This window comes from Gorilla gorilla, chromosome 2, assembly GCF_029281585.2.
Source record: "Gorilla gorilla gorilla isolate KB3781 chromosome 2, NHGRI_mGorGor1-v2.1_pri, whole genome shotgun sequence".
NCBI classification, from domain to species: domain Eukaryota; kingdom Metazoa; phylum Chordata; class Mammalia; order Primates; family Hominidae; genus Gorilla; species Gorilla gorilla.
Genome location: NC_086017.1, coordinates 62,711,478 through 62,731,738, shown reverse-complemented (window position 1 = coordinate 62,731,738; position 20,261 = coordinate 62,711,478). Strand labels below are relative to the sequence as shown.

The 20,261-nt window shown below is 52.5% G+C and overlaps 1 protein-coding gene across 4 annotated transcripts in view; it reads left to right on the top strand.

Moving 5' to 3' along the window:
• Positions 1 to 20,206, top strand: part of LOC101132751 (store-operated calcium entry regulator STIMATE) — a 67,057-nt gene extending 46,851 nt beyond the window's left edge. For 3 of the 4 annotated variants that reach the window (XM_019023641.4, XM_055382661.2, XM_063703498.1), the window contains 8 exons: positions 638 to 733; positions 3,459 to 3,580; positions 8,425 to 8,537; positions 9,570 to 9,647; positions 10,396 to 10,545; positions 12,758 to 12,868; positions 19,578 to 19,710; positions 19,897 to 20,206. In XM_019023641.4, coding sequence (XP_018879186.3) covers positions 638 to 733; positions 3,459 to 3,580; positions 8,425 to 8,537; positions 9,570 to 9,647; positions 10,396 to 10,545; positions 12,758 to 12,868; positions 19,578 to 19,710; positions 19,897 to 20,003 — 910 coding nt within the window. In that variant the 3' untranslated portion in view covers positions 20,004 to 20,206. Of the gene's footprint in view, positions 1 to 637; positions 734 to 3,458; positions 3,581 to 8,424; positions 8,538 to 9,569; positions 9,648 to 10,395; positions 10,546 to 12,757; positions 12,869 to 13,028; positions 18,392 to 19,577; positions 19,711 to 19,896 lie in introns of those variants that run through there. The other variant, XM_019023642.4, reaches the window with a different exon arrangement.
• Positions 20,207 to 20,261: the final 55 nt, after the last annotated feature.

Below are 20,261 nucleotides of genomic sequence, written 5' to 3'. Positions count from 1 at the left end.
TGAAATGCTTACCATCTAGTCCAGGGGCTGGCACACTACAGCCCGCAGGCCCGGTGTGTATGATTGGAATAGCTGTGTCTATGACTGCATCATTCTCTAGCGTCAGGGCTGAGGAATTGAGACAGAGATCGTATGGTGCACAAAACCTCAAATATTTATTCTTTGGTCCTTCACAGAAAAAATTTGCCTACCCTGATCTAGCCCATTGTTTAAATGGCAGCAGCTGAAATTTCTTTAGGGATCCAGCTGCAGTACTGGATTTGTGCACGTCTTGCTAATTTCACACATAATTTAGCTCATTGTGAGTGAAGTTGAATGGGAGCTCTTTAAAATAGAGGCACCTTGGGCTTCATCACAAAGCAGCGATTGAGCATTTTATTTTGAAGTAAGAAAAAAATTTAAAACATATTTAAATATCGATCCTTGACCTTTTAGGGATTTCAAAGGCAATGTTATTGAAGGCTTTGAAAGGTGGCTGAGATGCCAAGCCTGAGTTAGTACTCAAGGCCCCAGGAAGAGATAACCAGTGATTGGAAGGTTGGGGTGGCTTTCTTCCTGTTTCAGTCTTCTCGTTTTCCTCACATTGGAAATTGCGCTCCTGTCAGGCTAATAACCAGTGCTGGTTTATTTTGTACAGGTTTTTAGACACTTCCAAACAAGCCATAGGAATGCTGTTCATCCACTTTGCAAATGTATACCTAGCAGATCTCACTGAAGAGGACCCTTGTTCACTGTAAGTGGCCCCTATTTGAGTGCAAACATCAGCTGCCCCTCCATTGAAAATATAGACTGGCCTTGCTTTCTGCTGCTGGTCCTGCTCCCTCTGGCTTGAGGAGAGGGTGCTCCCCTTTTCCTCTGTGCTCCTCTGAGAGACCATCCTGTACATGCTGTCCTGGAGCTCACATACATAGCCATCAGTTGGCTTGTAGGGCTTTGCATGGTGACACTTTCCCCATGCACTGGCTTTCTGTTCATCAATCCAAGTTCTGTCCTTTGATTTTCTAGTGTCCTTATGTCTCCCAGTTTCCAAGCTGCCCCTGGTAAGGAAGGATAATGCCCTACAGGAGTGTCTCTGCGCTGGAACCAGGACACACCAGGGCTTCTCTGTGGCGTCAGCCATTCAGGGTCAAAACTGTTGTTGACCCTCATTGACCTCTTCCACCTTATCATTGCAACGTGCCTTCCATGCAGCCCCCAGAGCAATCCATCTGTGACCTCAATCCGGCCATGATATTCTGTCCTCCGTGCTGATGGCACCCACATAGTGCTTCTCTTAGCAGGTGGAGTGGCAGAGGAGGCTTGCCTACCTCATCCTGGCCCCATCTTCTGCCTCCCTTCGTCCTCATAGCAGCCTGCCATATATTAATGGAGACTTTGATCATCCCCATTTTACACTTGTGGAACTGAGGCACAGAGAGGTTATATATACTGTAAGTTCACACCGCTCAGGAGTCATGGAGCCCAGCCAGTCTGGCTTCCAGGGCCCACATGATGCTTTGCTGTCTGTCAGAATCATCTGTGTTGAGGATGGAACATAGAACTTTCTCTCTTTATTCCCAAGGCATGGCACACAGTAGGCTTGTAAATGTTTGCTAAGTGAATGAATGAAAGTAAGGTCTGTATGTACATCACATGTCCTTGTTCTCGCAGGCGTGAGATGCTTTGGACACAAATTAAAGTATCTGAGAGCAGCATAGCCTCTGGCCAGAGGGAAATTGCCTTGGAAGTAGTTGCTGCTCCTGCCATCTCTGGTCTAAGAGTGACCCCTTGTGATTTTACAGAGGAAGGGCAGGCAGGAGAAATGCCCCCTCCCTCTTTGCACTGCTTTTCCTGCTGACCTACCCTAGCACAGGCTGCGCCCTCTGGCATCAGAGTGCTGTGTGCGCATCACCAAAGCTCCAGCCCGGGATAGGAGGCTGTGAGGCTACACAAAATGTCTCAAGCCTCAGCAACTGGAAAGCTCACCACACCTGGAGTGTGTGGTGTCCTGCAGCTTACCTGCAAGGATTTCAGAGCCACATGGTATCGCAGAGGGTCAGTACTGGACCCAGTGCCCTTGTCTCCCACTCTGTCTACCATAGAGAGCTGGAGCTTGTGGTCAGCAGTGCTCAGCTGGATCTGGGTACAAGGCCCTCAAGAGAGGGTGAGTGGAAAAGGGCCTTTCTTTGGTGAGAGAAAAAATTTTGTGCCGGATGGAAACAGACCTTACAAGAACACAGTTCATGTGGTATGCCCTTCAGAGCCTCCTCCTCTCACTCCCCCAGTTATCTTGCCTTTTCCCATGGGGAGTAAAGCTCGCTCTTTAAAGTGTAGGTCGGGCACGGTGGCTCAGGCCTGTAATCCCAACACTTTGGGAGGCCAGGGTGGGCATATCCCTTGAGGCCGGGAGTTCAAGATCAGCCTGGCCAACATGATGAAACCCTGTCTCTACTAAAAATACAAAAATTAGCTGGGTGTGGTGGTGGGTGCCTGTAATCCCAGCTACCTGGGAGGCTGAGGCAGGAGAATCACTTGAACCCAGGAGGCGGAAGCTGCAGTGAGCTGAGATTGCGCCACTGCACTCCAGCCTGGGCAATAGAGGGAGACTCCGTCTCAAAAAAAAAAAAAAAGTGTAAAAATATTACTTGTGCTTGACTGCAGATGGGGATGGGCAAAGGCCATGTTGCCCTGTCCTCTTTGTCTGCGAAACCCGAGAGGCTGTTTTCCTGAACCTCTCTGGTGCAGCAGCACTGTTCTGGGCCTCCTGGGCTGGACTGTCAGGGAGTGAGCAGAATCATTGCATAGGTGTTTCTGTCATCAGTTAAGTTCTGTTTCCTGTTGATTTCCCTGGCTGCTTCCAGGTACTCTGTCTTCCATTGAACCTTCGCCTGGCAGAAGCACTGGCAGGTTTTTGTTTTGTTTTGTTTTCTTTTCTTTTGTTTTTTTGAGACAGAGTCTTGCTGTGTCACCCACGCTGGAGTGCAGTGGTGCGATCTCAGCTCACTGCAGCCTCCACCTCCCAGGTTCAAGTGATTCCCCCACCTCAGCCCCCCGAGTAGCTGGGACTACAGGTGCACGCCACCACGCCCAGCTAATTTTTTTGTATTTTCAGTAGAGACAGGTTTCACCGTGTTAGCCAGGGTGGTGTCTATCTCCTGACCTCGTGATCCACCCGCCTCGGCCTCCCAAAGTGCTGGGATTAGAGGTGTGAGCCACCACGCCCAGCCAGCACTGGCAGTTTTAAAGTGTCTTTGTCCCTCACTCACCTCCCTCAGGTGGTCGCACTCCTGATGAGCTTCAGCACATGGTTGGGGGGCACCTGGAAGTGACAGCTACACTGGCACATGAGGGCTCTCAGCTCCCAGAATGGGCCCAAACAAATGCTGGGTCCATCCGCTTCCCTCAGGCCACCCTGCATCAGCCATGACCTCTGGCCCCGTGGCTTCTGCCGTGACCATGCATGTGCCCTGTCCTCACAGGTACCTCATCAACTTCCTCCTGGACGCCACTGTGGGCATGCTGCTCATCTACGTGGGGGTGCGCGCCGTCAGCGTCCTGGTGGAGTGGCAGCAGTGGGAGTCTCTGCGCTTCGGCGAATATGGTAATATGCTGTGGATGCCGGACAGGGCGTGAGGGAACTGCTGGAGGTCTCTGCTCCTTGCCCCATGTGGCCCACCAGGCAAACAGATCCAGAAATGGCTGGGGAGCTGCTATTGTCTTCTCTGTGTGGTAGAGGGGGCTGTTCTGGGTTTGAGCACACCCTCCTGTGGGTGTGGGTGCCTGCTTTACCACCAAGGCCCTCACCTTATGGCAGGGAAGGTGGCAGGAGGCAGGAGACACTAGACACAGAGAGAGGGCTGAATGTCTGCTCCTTCTAATAGAAGACACCAGCAGTCCCACACACAGGCCCACAGGGCCTCTTCGTTCTGCCAAGCTTCCTGTAGAGCTCACATCACCTGCCTACCAGGTTAAAGAGATGGGGCAGCTCTCATTTTTTGAAGGTGTTCAATAGCGAGGTGGCAAGCCCTGCCCCTCTTTCTACTGCACATCTGTGCTTGTCCTGTTGCTAGGCCATTCCACACGGCTGGTACTGGAGGGCGCCTTCCTCAGGCCCTCACTGCCCTCTGAGGTTTCAGGACAGAGTTAGGGGTAACATCAGCTCTCTCCCACCCTCACAGCTGGCCCCAGGTGTCTGCAGACAGAAGCTCCTCTTCCAGGTGGAGCAGTATCAGTGGAGCCTTTGCCTTGAGAGGGCCACAGAGGACAAGAGGGAGGGAGAGCGGATGGAATTCGGGATCACCACTCTCCTGTCCTGGTCATGCCTCCCAAAGAGCTCATGGCTGTGGGCTCAAGGGCCACTCACTTCTAGATGGCTGAAGATTCACAAGGCACTGACAGTTTAAAAGGGGAGCCAATTCATGGAGCTGGCTATGAGTACCTTGGGTATTTCCAGAAATGTTAAGTAAGTGTTTGTCTCCGTTGAGGGGAGATGAGCTCAGGGCAGGGCTTTTCTTAGCCCCGTTACTTGATGCCTGATGAGTCACTGACTTAAGATAGTGTCCAACACACAGCCTGTGCCTCCTATGGCTCCAGGGAAGGCTTCTGAGAAGCTGCGAGTCATTGAGTCCTCAGCTGCAGAACAGAAATGGACCACAGTCGGGGGACCAGCACAGCATCATCTTCATTTATAGAATGGGCACCCAAAGGAGTTAAGTGACGCGCAAAGCTCACCCAGCCAGTGCATGGCTATGGGAGCCTGGGCCTGCTGCACCAGGATAAACCCTCCCACCACCCCCACAAACAGTGCTCACAACTACTCCTTTGCAGTTGAGATCCCTTCTAGAAGGCGTGGCTCCCAGCTCTACTATAGCTGACCAGTGCTAAGGTGAATCCACTGGTCACCACTAGTCTGTCAGGTGCCACTCAGTGACCTGGGAGTGAAGATCAGGTCTGGTTCGGATACACCAAGCATTAACGCTACCAGCTGTTCCCTCACATTTTGTCTTCATCCCCAAGGGTGGATGGAAAGGAAGAAGGCTGTGGTTGTGTTTCAGCCTCATTCTCAATCTCTTGGCCTGCCTCAGCCCCTGCCCCTGGGTCATCCCACCACTGCCTTTGGGAGCCAGAGTCTTCAAGCCAGAATGTCTCCAAATAAAGCTGTGGGGACCATCCTGAGTCTTCCCCAGGCTGAGGAAGGATAGCTTGTCTGCTCAGTTACCTGTTGTTTTCTATTTCCATCAATTTCTGTTGTTTTCTATTGCTACTGTAACAGATTTCCACAGACTTCATGGCACAAATTGAAACAACACAAGTTGATTATCTTTTTTTGTTCAGAAGTCTGTCATAGGTCTCACTGGGCTAAAATCCCAGTGTCAATGGGGCTGGCTTCTGGAGCCTCTGGGAAGATTGTTTTCTCGCCCTTTCCAGCCTCTAGAGTCTGCCTGTAAGCCTTGGCTCGCAGCCCCTCCTTCCACCATCCAAGCCAACAGTCGCTGGGTTTATCCCACATCGAGTTGCCCTGACTTCCTGTGGCCTTCCACTTTAAAGTGTCCTTGTGATTACATTGGCCCCACCTGGACACTCAGAACACTCTCCCTGTCTTAAAATCAGCTGACTAGCAGCCTTAATTCCATTTGCAGCCTCAATTCCCCTTTGCTATGTGATGCTACACACTCACAGGTTCCAGGGATTTGGATGTAGGCAACTGTGTGGGGCTGTTATTCCACCTCCCACACCTGTTATCCTGCCCATCCATTTGAGGAAGAGGTACCCACAGCTCTCTTCTCATGTAAATGAAGAAGAGGGGCTTATTTTTCTAGGATGTGTCTTTTGTTCCTAGAAGAGAAGGCCAGGAGTTTGCTGATGAGAATGTGGGACTCAGGGACAGGGAAATAAGCCACACAGCCCCGGCGGTTGAGACCAGATCCAGGTGACGCATGGTGTCTGCACTCTGATTACCAGGCCACTCTTTCCTATGTGGAAGCCCTGACATCTGGGTCACGGTGCTTCATGGGTCTTGCTGCCCGTCCCTGGCCAAACTCTCCCTTTTGGAAGCCTCTCGCCACAGATGTGTTCCCTCCTTTTGGCCCCTATTGCTGTGACTTCTACTGAGGAAATAATTAAACCCAAACAAAACACCCACATGCCTGAGGTTGTTCATTGCAGTAAAAAGCAAGACACACAAGGTCCCAGTGCAGTGGCTCACACCTGTCATTCCCAGCACTTTGGGAGGCTTAAGCGGGGAGGATCACTTGAGCCCAGGAGCTTAAGACCAGCCTTGGAAACAAAGCAAGACCCCGTCTCTACAAAAAAAATTTTTAATTAGCCAGGCACAGTGACATGCATTCTTAGTCCCAGGTACTTGGGAGGCTGAGGCAGGAGGATCACTCAAGCCTAGGAGTTTGAGGATGCAGTAAGCCTTGTTCATGCCCCTGCACTCCAGTCTGAATGACAGAGTGAGACCCCATCTCTAAGAAAACAATAACAGCAATGACAAAGGGCATGCCACACTGCCTGGCATGTCTGTCCTTTAAAGAGGAGACTGTGGGGGACATTTGAAAGACTCGCAAGTGAAACAGGAATCAGGAAACACAGCAGCCACGTGTGCTTCTCCCAACGGTGGCTGCATGAGATCTGGGTTCCCAGAGGAAATGGTGTGCCAGACAGGGTCACAGGTGGTTTTTCTCTTTTCTCACGTTTCTGAACTTTCTTATTTTAGCATCTAAAGAGGCAGCTGTAGCTAAGTTGTGTAGCAGAAACCTAGAACACTGGGGCAATGTGAGGCGTATGGGAGGAAAAGCATTTTCCTCCTTGTCAGTCCCTTAAAACTGAAGAGCAGATGGAGTGAGCACACTGAGCGAGCGGACATCCTTCCATAGTAAATAAGCGGTGCCGTGCGCTCCGCTGGCTCCCGAACACTCCAGTCCTCACAGAGAGATTTCCTAGTGGCGCTTTCTGTCCAACTGTCCTCAGACCTACTTAATTACTTAATGGTTTCTCACAAATAAGTTCATCTGTTGTTTTGAGAACTGTTCTCGATAAGGTTAGGTGACTTACTGAAAGGAAAAGGATTGCAAAACTCATTAACAACCTAGCAAGGAGGGATTATGCTTATGAAATGGGTTTTTTGGCTCAAATGTCTCCTATCCCTTAAGTGAAAGTAGAAAGGAAGACCTCAGAAGAGGCGACTGATGTGTTTCTGCCACACTTCTCCCAGGGTTTTCCAGAAAAGGGAATGGCCTGGTGTTTTGTCCATTGCAGCTGCATAAAGTCATTCCCTTGTGTACAGCTGACAGGCTTGGGCAGGGCGTGGGCCTCCAGCACGGGTGCCCAAACAGGGATTGCTGCAGAAACAATAAAGCCAAGTGAGAAGCTGGAGATTTCTCTTTGGACCAAATTATCTTCTCATAGCCTGGATTATGGCCTTTACCCCCCAGCCTCCCGCCCCCCGCCGCCCCCAAAATGCTACCCTGTACCCCCTCTTCTGGCCAGCTGTGGTAAGGCAGCTCTGGCAGAACTTCAGGGTGAGCCCCAGGCAGCCTTCCCACATCCCACTCTCCCCTGGGTCTCCCAGTTTGGGGAGGCCTATGTGGCTCCCAGGAGCCACCCTAGGGTTCTTCATATCACAGGATCATTCCCTGGAGGGGCTGGTCTTCTCTCCGTACAAAATGTCCTGGAGGCATTCCAAGGCCTGCACATCCCCCAGCTTGGACTATTAGGTCCCTCGGTTTCTCAAGCATGGTGACTGAAGGGGTCCCAGATGGACCTTTGTCACAGCCCTGGGCCCCGGCCCATCCCTCCCACCTCCTTGCCCCAAGGACTTCTCTCTTCACTTCCTTGTCCCTGGCCAAGGTGTTTGGGGTGACCCATGCTGGACAGGTAGAGTCCAAATTCCTCCAGAGTCACGTTTCTGCTCTCAAGAAGCTGAGGTATCAGAGACGGCCTGGGGAGTTGGGTAAGGGATGGGAGGTGGGGAGGTGGGAGACAAACAAAGCGACTGGGTCCTGCTTCATCATCCACAAACATCAGTCCACTCATGGACAGAGAAGGGAGGGGCAGCCCCGCCGTCACTGGAAAAATCAACAACAGATAAGAATAGCAGTCTTGCTTCATGCAGCTTCTGCTGCCAGCCGGCAGAAAGAACAGCTTTTCTGAGCTCCAGCAATGAGCACTTCCTAACTTTAGTGCTTTTTAATCCTATCTTAGAATCTCTTAAAAGAAAGGCCATTTTAGTATCTTCAAATAAGGAATTCTCTGATTTTATTTAAAATACTGCATTTGTCTGTTAAGGATGAGGTAATCCTTTGGACTTTTGGGGGGGCTCATTAAGTACCTTTAGAGCTTTAGAGCCAGGGTTCTGGGGTGCGTGTGGGGGAGTGGGGTGGGGACATCATCTCACTCAGATGCCTGGGCCCCATGTGACTAAGCACCCGCCTGTCCCTGCAGGAGACCCTCTGCAGTGTGGAGCCTGGGTCGGGCAGTGCGCTCTTTACATCGTGATCATGATTTTTGAAAAGTCTGTCGTCTTCATCGTCCTCCTAATACTTCAGTGGAAAAAGGTTTGCTTCGTCCCTGCATTAGCAGCTCCTTGCCACGCTGAGCAAGCAACACTTCCTCCCCATCACCCACACACGCCAACTCTAGGAAAACCAAACTTCTGTTTTAACTCTATGAATGTGTCCTGGATTTGGTCTGATGTGGCAGCTACTCCAAAGAGCTTGTCAATTCTTAGCATCCATCCACTTTAAATGTCTGTTCTAGATGAAGCCTTGGGATGTATAAAACTAATGAAGTACAGTCCCTGCCCTCGGCTTGCTACCATCTGATGGTGGTTTTTAGGCCTTGCGACAATACATGTTTCTACATCGGCAAACATCCTATCACACACCTCTCTTGGCTGGTAGTTTAACTGAGCCATGTGGTGCCACGGGCAGCTTCCACAGTCTGTGACCTTCAGTGTGCCAATGCCCTGGCCAGCCCACGGGCTCCCCAACCGTGGCTTCCACCCTCTGACCCCAGTTCTGTGTAGATAAACCCCCACTCCTCATCCCCGAATGCCCACATGAGACCAGCCAGAAGCTTTGAGAACAAGTGGCTCACCTTGGCCTCCTTTGGGTTTTATTTGTGTTTGGATTTTATTTAAGAAAATAAGCCAAGGCTTTTCAGAGCTGTTGTCTTTTAGGGGTGGTTGAGGTGTGGGATTTCTGTTAGAAAGTGGTCTGGGGCCTCATTGCTGGTGTCTATAATGAGCATCCACTGTGTTCACCCCTCCAGCCCCCTGAAGCCCACATTCCACTCTCCCGGTGGGCACTGCTTGCTTTGCCCTGGCTTGGTGGCTGTAAGCCCACTGCACTTTGCAAGTCCACACTGAGGGGAAAGCTGCCAAAGCACCAGATGCTTAATGTGGTCTCCAAGGGTTCCTTGTGGACAGTCTCATCTGGGAACCCTAGGCATGAGGTGCTGCTCCCATTGGGCTTTGGAGGAAGCGTCTTAAGCTAAGGCTCCCTCAGGGCCCATGGGTACCACCCACCCACCCCAGGCACACTCTCGGTGGCCTCTCCCTACCTCACTGAGTCTGCTTCTCTTTACAGGTGGCCCTGTTGAATCCCATTGAAAACCCAGACTTGAAGCTGGCCATCGTCATGCTGATCGTCCCCTTCTTTGTCAACGTCAGTGCCATGTTGCGTTTTTATCCCGATTTGCTCCCTGTCTGGCAGGGTTCCTGTCCAAAGTTCTGAGTCTGACAGAAAGCTCACTTTGTAGCCCTCAGGTCTTTTTGCGTGACCATTTGCCACCTCTCCCACCCCCAGACCTGGAAATGGCAGGATTACCCCCTCAAAAGGCAGGGCTCCCGTCCAGGACGGAGGGGCCTGGGAGCTTTGTCTTGTCCTCCCTGCCGAGGGGCCTCCCACCAAGAAGCCCCACCCGTGTGTAGCGCCAGCCTCTAGTTCAGGATCGTTCCAAACGTACCTATCGTTCATTCCTGACCACGGATCTTGAGAAACTCCCTAGCACAATGGCTCGAAGTTAAGAAACAGAAGTGGTGAGGGAAGCTGGGACAAACAGATGACAGCAGGGTGTGCCAGCCACCCACACGGAGTCCGTGGGGGGGGGCCTGGAACGCGTGTCCAGAGACCTTGCTTCCGTGCCCCAAACAGGCTGTTCCCCCCAGTTACCACAACAAAAACCCATCAGGGCACGTTCCTTGCACACTCTGATCAGAAAACTGAACCTGAGGATGTGGAGACTGGGAATCTCTTTCTAAGCTTTGGGAGATAGCAGGGTGATTGGATTGGGTTTTTCTTTCCATAGCTCTGGATCTTATAACCTGGAATGGGAGTGGGCGGATGGGGGCTGTTCGGCTTTGCTTTGAAAAATGGTTTATCCCAAAGTAACCTGCACTGTTCCTTCCCACAGGCTTTGATGTTTTGGGTAGTGGACAATTTCCTCATGAGAAAGGGGAAGACGAAAGCTAAGCTAGAAGAAAGGGGAGCCAACCAGGACTCGAGGAATGGGAGCAAGGTCCGCTACCGGAGGGCCGCATCCCACGAGGAGTCTGAGTCTGAGGTAGGGCCTCCCTGACTCTCCAAGGGCCCAAGCCGTCGTATCGCTGGCCCAAGGGGGTCTCTGGTCTCATGTTTGTGTATGTTCTTCCCTTGAGTGCTGAGTCACAGTGTGAGCCAGAGGACAGGAGAAGAGGCTGAGCCAGAGATGAGTGAGGGGCAGACAGCTCTGTCCAGCCAGGACCCATTCCCACTGTCCCTTGGGCCTGCCTAGGGCAGGAGGGCAGAGCAGATGGGGGTGGCTTGCCTGCGACAGTTCCTCTGTCAGTGGAGATGACAGACAGGAGAGAGAAGTGCTGCCTCGTTTGGTGAGCTGGCAAGGACCGTCATGGGCCTAATGGTTGATTTTCAAGCATTAGGATATTTGAATCTCTGCCCAACACTAAAGAGCAAGGGAAGTGTTGGCTCAGACAGCTGGAAACTTCTAAAATATAGGGGTAGCCAGACCTTGCAGGAGGAACCTCATCCCCCCCGTTATTTTCTGGTCTTCTGAGTTCAAGGGTTTGGACCTCAGGGAAGAACGGTGGCCATGAATAGCAGCCCTGAGGCCAGGATATGTGTTCTGGCGGCCCCGCAGCACTCACCCCACATCTGCGTGCAGGGCCAGCTCGTGGGAGGCATGGGAGGCCTAGGAAGTGTGCAGGTGGGAGCTGCAGAAAAGCTGAGACAAACGTCTTCCTCGGAGAGGCTGTCAGACACGTGGGTGAGGTGCAGGTGGACACATAAGTATTTCGTCATGACACTGTAATATGTTCTAAGATTGAGGCATAGGCAGAACCCAACGAGGGCCCTGGGACAGCCTGGAGGGAGTTTCAGAAGACGAATAGATAGTAGGACAGAGGGGAAGCTGTGTCTTCTCTAGGTGCTTGTCTCTAGAATCTGGCCAGCACCTGTCATATGAGAGCTTGGTGAACATTAGGTGAGTGGCAAACAGTGTTATGGGCAGAAGCAGCAGCTCATGAGCATTCACAGTCACATGGTTTGGTGTCTGGGCCATAGTGTGAAATGCACTGTGGCTTGTATTCTGGAGCATAGGACAGAAGGACAAGAAGTGAGGCACAGGCTGAGCTAGATTGGCAATGCCCTGTGATCCAGGCTGAGGCATTGGGATGTGCTCATACAGGCGGTGAGGAGCAGTGGGAGTGTGGTGGTCGGGACCGAGACTAGAGGCAGGAAGCCCTGCAAGGGAACAGTGCAGGGAAGAGGAGGTGAGACTGCCTGCCCTGCCCTAGAATAGGAGTTCGTGTTTCCCTGCACAGGTGGGCTTTGGACCTCCTGATCCCAACCTAGGTGGTTCCAACCTTTCCCTGGTATTCAGAGGTCTAAGGAGCCAGGCAGGCGGGCAGCGGATGAGTGTGTTTGCCCCAGCTGCATGGCTGAGTCATTCCAGGGGCTTAGAACAGCAAAGTGCCGCTGTTTGTCTTCAACAGTTACAGAGTTGGCTCAGAGCAGCCACGCTGAACTCCCCCTGCCCACAGATGCTTTCTCTTCCTTTTGAAAGAGGCTTTTCAGTCTGCCTCTGCAGTATTTAAGGCAGCGTCAACAACTGCATGTGTCATGGTTGAGCTTTTTTTAGCCAGGGTGACCTTAGGCTGCAGATCCCTGCTGAGTTTGTCCTGATGGAGGTCGGTTCCCCTGGAGGTGGACTGAGAAGTGGGGAGCATTAGCAGAGGAAGGGGGTCTGTCGACTCAGTGCTGGCTTCAGTAGCCCATGAGTGTCCTTGGAGTGAACATGGCCTGTGGAGGCTAGCACGTCTCATTGAGTACAGGGAGCTTCCCCTCACTCTCTTGTAAAGAAACATTAAGACTTGGCCAGGCATGGTGGCTCACGCCTGTAATCCCAGCACTTTGGGAGTCCGAAGCAGGTGGATTACTTGAGGTCAGCAGTTTGAGACAAGCCTGGCCAACATAGTGAAACCTCATGTCTACTGAAAGTAGCAAAAAAAAAAAAAAAAAAAAAAAAATTAACCAGGCATGATGCCACGCACCTGTAATCAGCTACTCAGGAGGCTGAGGCAGGAGAATCACTCGAACCAGGAGGCAGAGGTTGCAGTGAGGCGAGATCGTGCCATTGCACTCTAGCCTGGGTGACAGGGTGAGACTCTGTCCAAAAAAAAAAAAAAAAACATGAGACTTGAAGGGCCCAGGGTCCAGGGAGGGCAAATGAAGAAGGCCCTGCTGGGGGTGACTCAGGCCCTGCCTCTCTACTGCCTCAGATCCTGATCTCAGCGGATGATGAGATGGAGGAGTCCGACGTGGAGGAGGACCTCCGCAGATTGACCCCCCTCAAGCCTGTGAAGAAAAAGAAGCACCGCTTTGGGCTGCCCGTATGACACATTCCCATGCTGGGGGTGACGGGAGGGCCCCACCAGCCGCTGGTGTGCAGAGGTCATCCCGCAGCATCGTTCCTTACCCTCTCTCTGCCCTTCCTTTCTACCTCTGCTCCTCTTGCTGTCTCTGCCCGCTCTCGCCTGCCCCCAGACTACTGTGACTTAAAAAGAGGGAAGAGGAGCCAGCGCCCGAGGGGGCCACTGGCGGCTGGAGGTCCCCATTCAGTTGCACTACAAACACTGACCAAATATGCAAGGAAGGAGCTGTGTTTGTTTGTTGTCGTTCCAGACAGTGTTGTGAGGGACCTGAGGCCCTGCCCCGTGTCCGACCACCGAGTGGCAAGGTGGAAGGAAGCACAGGCACACACACCATGGGTGGGTCTCCTCACCGTGGCTGTGGGCAGTGCGAACACGTAACACCCTTGGGCTAAAAGTGACTCGTTGACCAAGTTGGAACCGGAATGCTTTCTTACTCGAAATGGCTTTTGTAACTATTGATTTCTGAAGCTGGTTTTATGAGTTGTGACAGTGTTACCAGGTTGGGGGTATGTGTTTATTTCCTACAAAGTACTTACGGGACTAATGGGCAAAACAGAGATTTTTAAGTCTTCCGTATGCTGTTTGACTTTTATATTTTTAAGTTATATTTTCATACTATTGTATTTAAAAACTCTTTTTAGTCCCCAAAGAAATGGGTTTATTTGCCTTTCATGGGGTGTGGGCTGGCAGGAGGAAAAATCGGGAGTTTTTTATTTGGAATATTATTAGATGATGCCCTATGATAAGATGAGACAAATGATGGGGAGGGAAGGAGGATGGCCATTCTCTAGAATCAGCAAACCGAATGGTTCTGTGAAGGTCAGACCCAAGCTTGGAGCAGCTGGTCTGGATGCAGATCCAGGAGCTGCAGAGTGTGGAACAGGAAAGGCTCTGCCCAGGGCCCACGAGCTCTAGCATTCCTGCTGGCAGATTAGAGATCTTAGTTAAATTTGACCAAGAAAGGAGCTTAGCTAAGAGGTCTTTGTGTCCAGAGGACCCAAGACTACCAGACTCCTGTGCGATCTGCCTGTCTGCAGAGCCTCCAATCACGGTTTAAAGTGGTCTTGGCCTCCCAGCCCCCACTGCTGCAGCCTTCAGAGCCAGCCTCTGGACTCAGCGCCAGGAGCCTCCTCTCCTGCTGCCCTGGTACCTGTCATCCTAGTGTCACCTATTTGTTTTGCACAGCATTCTGGAGAACATCTGCCTCACAAAGTGATCCTGTTTTTCTCACCCTCCAAAGCTGAGGTGGCTAAGGGAGGCAGGGGTGAGAGAGCTCACTCTCTAAACCACAGGCAGGGCAAGGTGCTTCTAGGCCGTGTCCCCTCCCTGGGGAATGGTCACTACTCCTCAGCATGGCCACAGGCCCCTGTGGTTTGGGGAGTTTGCTGAGTGACTGTGGAATGGGCTGACCCCAGCCGTTTCCCTGCTGTGGAAGCAGCAAGGTAGGGGCACTGCTCGGTGGTTTGTCAAGCTCAGAGGCAGCCACGGATGGTTAGGAACAGGAAGCCACACTGCTAAGGTGTGATGAGCTAGAAGGGGGAGACATCCTGGACTTCAAGTGAGACAAGTGCAGAGGAGGCCACTCCACTTAGGACCTGCCTTTTAGACCTGCATGAGCATATGTTTCACTTAAGCACATTGGGTCCGAATTGTGGCGCATGAACCCAGCTGTTAAACCAGGTACCCTGGGACTGCCCTCTGCCTCTCAGAGCCCTGCCTGTCCTGGACTTGAAGGCGAGCATCAGGCAGGCCTTCTCAGCCCATCTTCTACCAGGAGTGCAGAGCCAGGGTGCTGAGAGGAGCAGGGACTGTAACTACAGTAGGAAGCAACTTTGCTGGTGTCATTCCTGCTCAGATTGACTTTGTGCTCCCTCCCATCCACAGCTATGGTAGCCAGTATTTCCCCAGCAGCTCTCTAGTGGGGAAGAGTGGCTAGAACCAGGCCATTCTCAGTCGAATTTAGGAAGACCAAGACTCATGTTCCTGACAGGACGGTCATTCCCTCATGGCATCACTGACTCAGTTCTAATTCCTCCCCTCCTGTTTCATTTTGGTTTGAACAACCTGTGCCTGCAGCTGTTTCTTCCACCTTCCTGGAGCTCACAGTCGGAGCTTCATGTTCAGTCTTGAGCTCCTAATGTTTCCAAACAGGGCAGGGGATAGGAGAGCCATAATCTATGAAAGCTGTGAAACAAACCCTGGGTTATATAGACCTCAGATGGTCTCATCTGAAGGCTTGGCCCACTTCCCAGTGAGCAGAGGGTTTGGGGAACAAAGAGGTAGCTGAGGAGTGATGGTTTTTCCCTGTATCCTGATTTCGGAAAGGGCTTTAGTCTCTGAGCTGCGGCTAGTAGCTGGCTGGCTGACCAGGGGACAGGGGTCTAATAGGGTGTCTGACCATAGGACACCTCTCGTGTTTGGCCTTCCCTTTCTTGTGTGTATGTGCACGCACACATGCACACACATGTACACACACAAATCTGTATCCCCAGGAGTGCCTCCTGCAGTCACTGGGGGCTCTTCCGTGGTGCACCATCCCATGAGAGCAGATCAGAGGGCTGTGGTCAGGACTTCCTCCCGAGCTGCCCTCCCTCCCTGGGATGAGTTTCCTCTCCACCTGCTCCAAGGTGCCTTACGAGGTGCAGCTCTTCACCTGGCCACATGGCATCCATCACCATGTTCAGAAATGGTGGGACGTTGGCTGGATATTGTGTGCTATCAATCTGATTTGTCCAAATCTGGACCTCAGCCAAGCCACCTGTGGTGGAACCTTGCAAGTCAAGGTCATGAACAAATTTCTTGTAACGATTGGAAATAAACTAATGAGGTAGAACTGTCATATCCAAATGGAAGAGGTGGTTGGTACTGTTACTTCCTTTTGCTGTCAGAGGGTTGTTGACAATGGCAAGGGGGGATGTTAGTGAGATCCAGGTGGTGGTGGCTTCTTGGTCCACTCAGCTTGCACACATGCAAGAGGAGGGTCTGTGGCCCCTCAGCCATGCTGGTGGCCTCCTTCCTCAAGCTTTAACTTGTGCCCTCCCTGGCAACAGGGAATCATGGGTTAATGTCACCTGTCATGCCTCTTTCTTCAGGGAAAATATTAAAAGGCTCAAATCCAACCTGTGACTTCCCTTAGACAGTGTAAGCCTGTAGGGTGCAGCCCCAAGTTTATGTCCAAAGGCTGCCTCAGAACCCTGGAGGGAGCAGCGCCCAGCTGGCAGCTCACTCTGCCCTTGCAGTTCACTGGCCTTTTCGCAGCCAGGCTAAGATAGGCAGTGCAAGGAGCTTCCCACTGGCCAGAGCAGCTGCCTCGTAGAATGTGGGGCTGGCTTTTAGAAGTTTCACACGCTTGCAGCTAAGAGTGCAGAGCTCTCTGTTTTACTTCGTGAAACATTAGCAGCTCTGAGGGGCTTGGCTTTTGGTAAGGGACTTATGGTCTGACTTGCCACAAGCACCTTGAGCTCCTGGGTTGGTTGGTGGTTGGTTGGTTGGGTTGTTTTAAATTTGATTTTTCTTTTCCTGAAGTTTGTTAGAAGTCAGACCTATGCGAGGAAAACCATGGCCCACTTGAGCAGCCATCCAGTGGGGGTGCTTAATCGGTGGTGGTAGGATTCATGGAAACGTTTTTTTGAAATGAAAGAGAAGATGATGTACTTACATTGTAAAATGGTTTACAATAAAGTTTGGCATCTTATTACAGTTTTTTTAAAAAAGAAACCATCACATTTGTGGTTGTTGGTTGTGGGTTCTCTGGAGTTGAAACAGCTTGGCAGGGTCAAAAAAGATTCCCCTGTGAATTAGAAGGTTCTCCCCAGGGACCAGAGTGAGAAGGAACCTTACGAAGCCTCATGGCAGGAGTGGGAGCCAGCAACTGCCCAGTGAAAAGCCAAACATGCTCTTGCCATGTCCGTCTCCACTTCTTCGCTAGTGAGAATTAAAGCAAGTCCGTCTCTGAGGAGGACATCGTGTTGGGGAGGTAGAGTATAAGCAGTGAGCAGCCCACATCCTTGTCCCTGAGGCTGCGGGGCTGGAAGGAGGTCCCTGGGCAGAGCCGCAGCATCAGGTGCCATCTGCAGGGGCACCCCTGGAACTAGTGGAAGGCCCCCACAAGGCCTGGCCTGCACTCAGCTGCCTCTTGGCCCATGTGCCACATCCTGGGCATTCCTCATGTCAGCACTTGTCTCAGCTCAAGCCTGGCAGTCCTCTCATTGGCCTCCTGGAGCCAGGGTGTCAGGAGGGGGATTGGGGTGGGGTTCAAAGTATGACAGCAATGGAGTGGCATTTGGGATAACCAAATGTCAGTGCCTGGTTGAGTTCCATCTGCCTGGAGCCTTCAAGGATAAAAATAATCTCCATCATAAACTGAAAAGGACTTAGATATGTGTGTTACTGGGAGGGCTGCGACCTATGCACACCTATTCCCCATACCCACCCCAGGCTTAGGCTCCTGGCCTGTGCCCTGGGGGATCTTCCCCTTGCAAGGAGGGGCGTGTTAGGAGCTTCTAGCAAAGGAGAGCTAAGTGACCTTCCGGGGAGCCCTTGGGCCTGTTCTTGTCTCTGCAGCTCAGTACCTGGAGTGGGCGTCACTCTCCCCTACCCTCTTTGAGCAACTGAAACTGTCCTGCAGGCCAGCCCCCCTGCGGTGGCCTCACCTACTCGGAGGTTTCCCACCTCTGTCTCATCAGTGCTGTCACCATCGAGCATGGTTTCCTCCCTGGTCCTTTCCAGATCCCTTACTCCCCCCTCTCTGAACTTGCAGTTGGAATAGGACAGAGGACAAGGACATCAGCAAAAACATGAGCAACTCCCCAGGCTCCCTTTACCTCACTTTCTCCACCTGTGAACCTGTGGTAGCCCCTCTCTGAGTTTGCTGCAAGGGCCCAGTGAGCTTGCCATAATCAGACGCAGCAGACACGGGAAGCTCCTGCTCTGCCACCATGCAGGGATGGAAAATCTGTCCACTGGAATCCAGGGGAAGGGATGGAAGAGGAAGAAAAACAAGCTTGGAGCAGTCCAACCCAGCTAGGGCCCTGCATTCCGTCAGGGACACCCCACACCCACCTCACACACTGGGATGAACCCTTGCAGAGGAACAATTCAGATGGTCACACATTCCAGGACCCAAATCCATAAACACAAAGCATGTCCGTCAGTGCCAGCACCTCCCCCCAGCGAATCAAGCAGCTGTCCCAGAGGGCACAGGGTCTCTGCAGCCATCTGCTTTCATCAGGGCTGCAGCCCCCAGGCAGCAGTACTGGGAGCCCCTCTCATCTCTGAGAATAAACTCTGAAGCCAGCGACCCTGCGGACCTGAATCATCAGGGAGCCTGTCAGAGGAGGGGCAGTGACTCTGCGGGACAAGCAAGCAGGCTATATAAGTTTCAGAAGGCTGGGCTCCACTCAGATCTTTTCCAGCAGCTGCTGCCTGCCAGAGAGGCGCCTTCAGAGACCCAGCGCTTACACAATACCCACCATGTCCCAGGTAGGAGGACCCAGCACAGGCTGTGTTGATGCCAGAGGGAGTGGAGGTGGAGTCCTGGACACTTTCGGCTCTGGCAGCTGTGTCTTGATCTGAGCCCCAAGCATGAACTGGAGGCTCTGCAGCCCTTGGGAGATGGGGGCTCAGGGAGGACCCCCTGAAGAACCCCTCTTCTATGTGGCTTTGGTGGTATTCCATGGTTTGTTAGGAGGAGTGGAGAGAAATGTTGGGGGTGGGGGGGGCCTAGATCTTTGCATGTGCGTGTGTGTGTGTGTGTGTGTGTGTGCATCTGTGTGTGTGCTGCCGGTATAGCTCAGTGTGTAGAGCTCTGTGCATTTGTAGCTATGGGCCCTGCAGACATGCACTCTGTGTGTGGCTACACACATAGGTCTGTCTGTCTCTGTGTATGGTATATGCATGAAGCTGTATGTGTGTGCACATGAGGCTGGAGGGACACAGCTGGGTGCATCCCTGTACAGGGGTATAGTGTGTTGCTCTGAGGAGCCTGGCCCAGGCTGAGCGAGGAAATACCTGCACCTGCACCCAAGCACAGGCAGGTCTCAGACTCACAGGCGCCTGGGGTTGAGGGGTAGGGTAAACACCGAGTCTGGGTGTCCCCCACCCTGGAGGGACAGACCAGCCTGCCAAGAGAGAGGATTGTCCTTGCTGCCTGCTCTGTGGGTGGGTGGCCATTTTGGACTGTAATTCTGTGGGCATCTGGTCCTTCTACCCCATTTCCAGCCCCAAAGACACAAAGTAAATACTGGCGCTTTTCTGGAAGGGGGCAATCCTTGAGGAACCGCTTGCCACCCAGTGAACAGGTTCTGGAACTAACCAAATTCCCTAGTATTGCCCAACCTCAGAGCTAGTCCCCTTCGCCGTTCCCCACTGTGCCCAGTCCTGAGCTTGACCAGGTAGCCAGACACGCCAGTGTGAGGCTGCAGCAGCCACTGCTCCCAGGAGCTCCCAGGCTATAGGGGAAGGGCACATGGGCAAGTCAGACCAAGACAGCTGGGAGACCTGCAGCAGGTGGAGTATAGTTGGGAAGGCTTTCTCTGGAAGAGGAGTAGAGCCTTGAATAGGCTTGGGTTTAGTGAGCAGAGAAGAGGGGTCTTGGCCAAGGCACAGAGGTAGGTGTGCCTTACTACTGAGGCTTCAGGTAGTAAGATGAGGCTCTTGGATCTCCAAGGCTGGTGCTCAGGAAGCCCCTATCAAGAAGAAGCGCCCCCCTGTGAAGGAGGAGGACCTGAAGGGGGCCCGAGGAAACCTGACCAAGAACCAGGAAATCAAGTCCAAGACCTACCAGGTCATGCGAGAGTGTGGTGAGTGTCCTCATGCCATCTGGGGCTGGGGATGGGGGTGCAGGTGTGTGTCAGTGGTGGGGGGAGGTGGTCAAGGATCCTTTTCTGAGAATCCAGTATTCCTGGGTTCAAGAAAGGTGCTCCCATCGTAAGGGATCTTCCCTCCCAGGAAGCTAGGCTGGCCCCTGACTTTACCTCCTCCCACAGAGCAAGCTGGCTCGGCCGCCCCGTCGGTGTTCAGCCACACCCGCACAGGTACCGAGACTGTCTTTGAGAAGCCCAAAGCCGGACCTGCCAAGAGTGTCTTCGGCTGAGAAGTGTGCGCCACTCCCCTTGCTGCCCGAATGCTCGGAAACAGGAGCCTTTCCCAGGAACTCTTTTTTATGCCAGAACACTTCCTCTCCCCTGCTGTCTCTGGGGCTGCCACCCTCCCCCACAGTCCAGGCCCTTCAGCCAAGGGCTCTGCACCAGCACCTTGGAAGCACCAATAAAGAGGATGCCCACGTGGCCCCAGCAATCAGAAGGTGTTGGTTGGTCCCTGGCTATGGCCACTATTGAGAGGGAGGACAGGG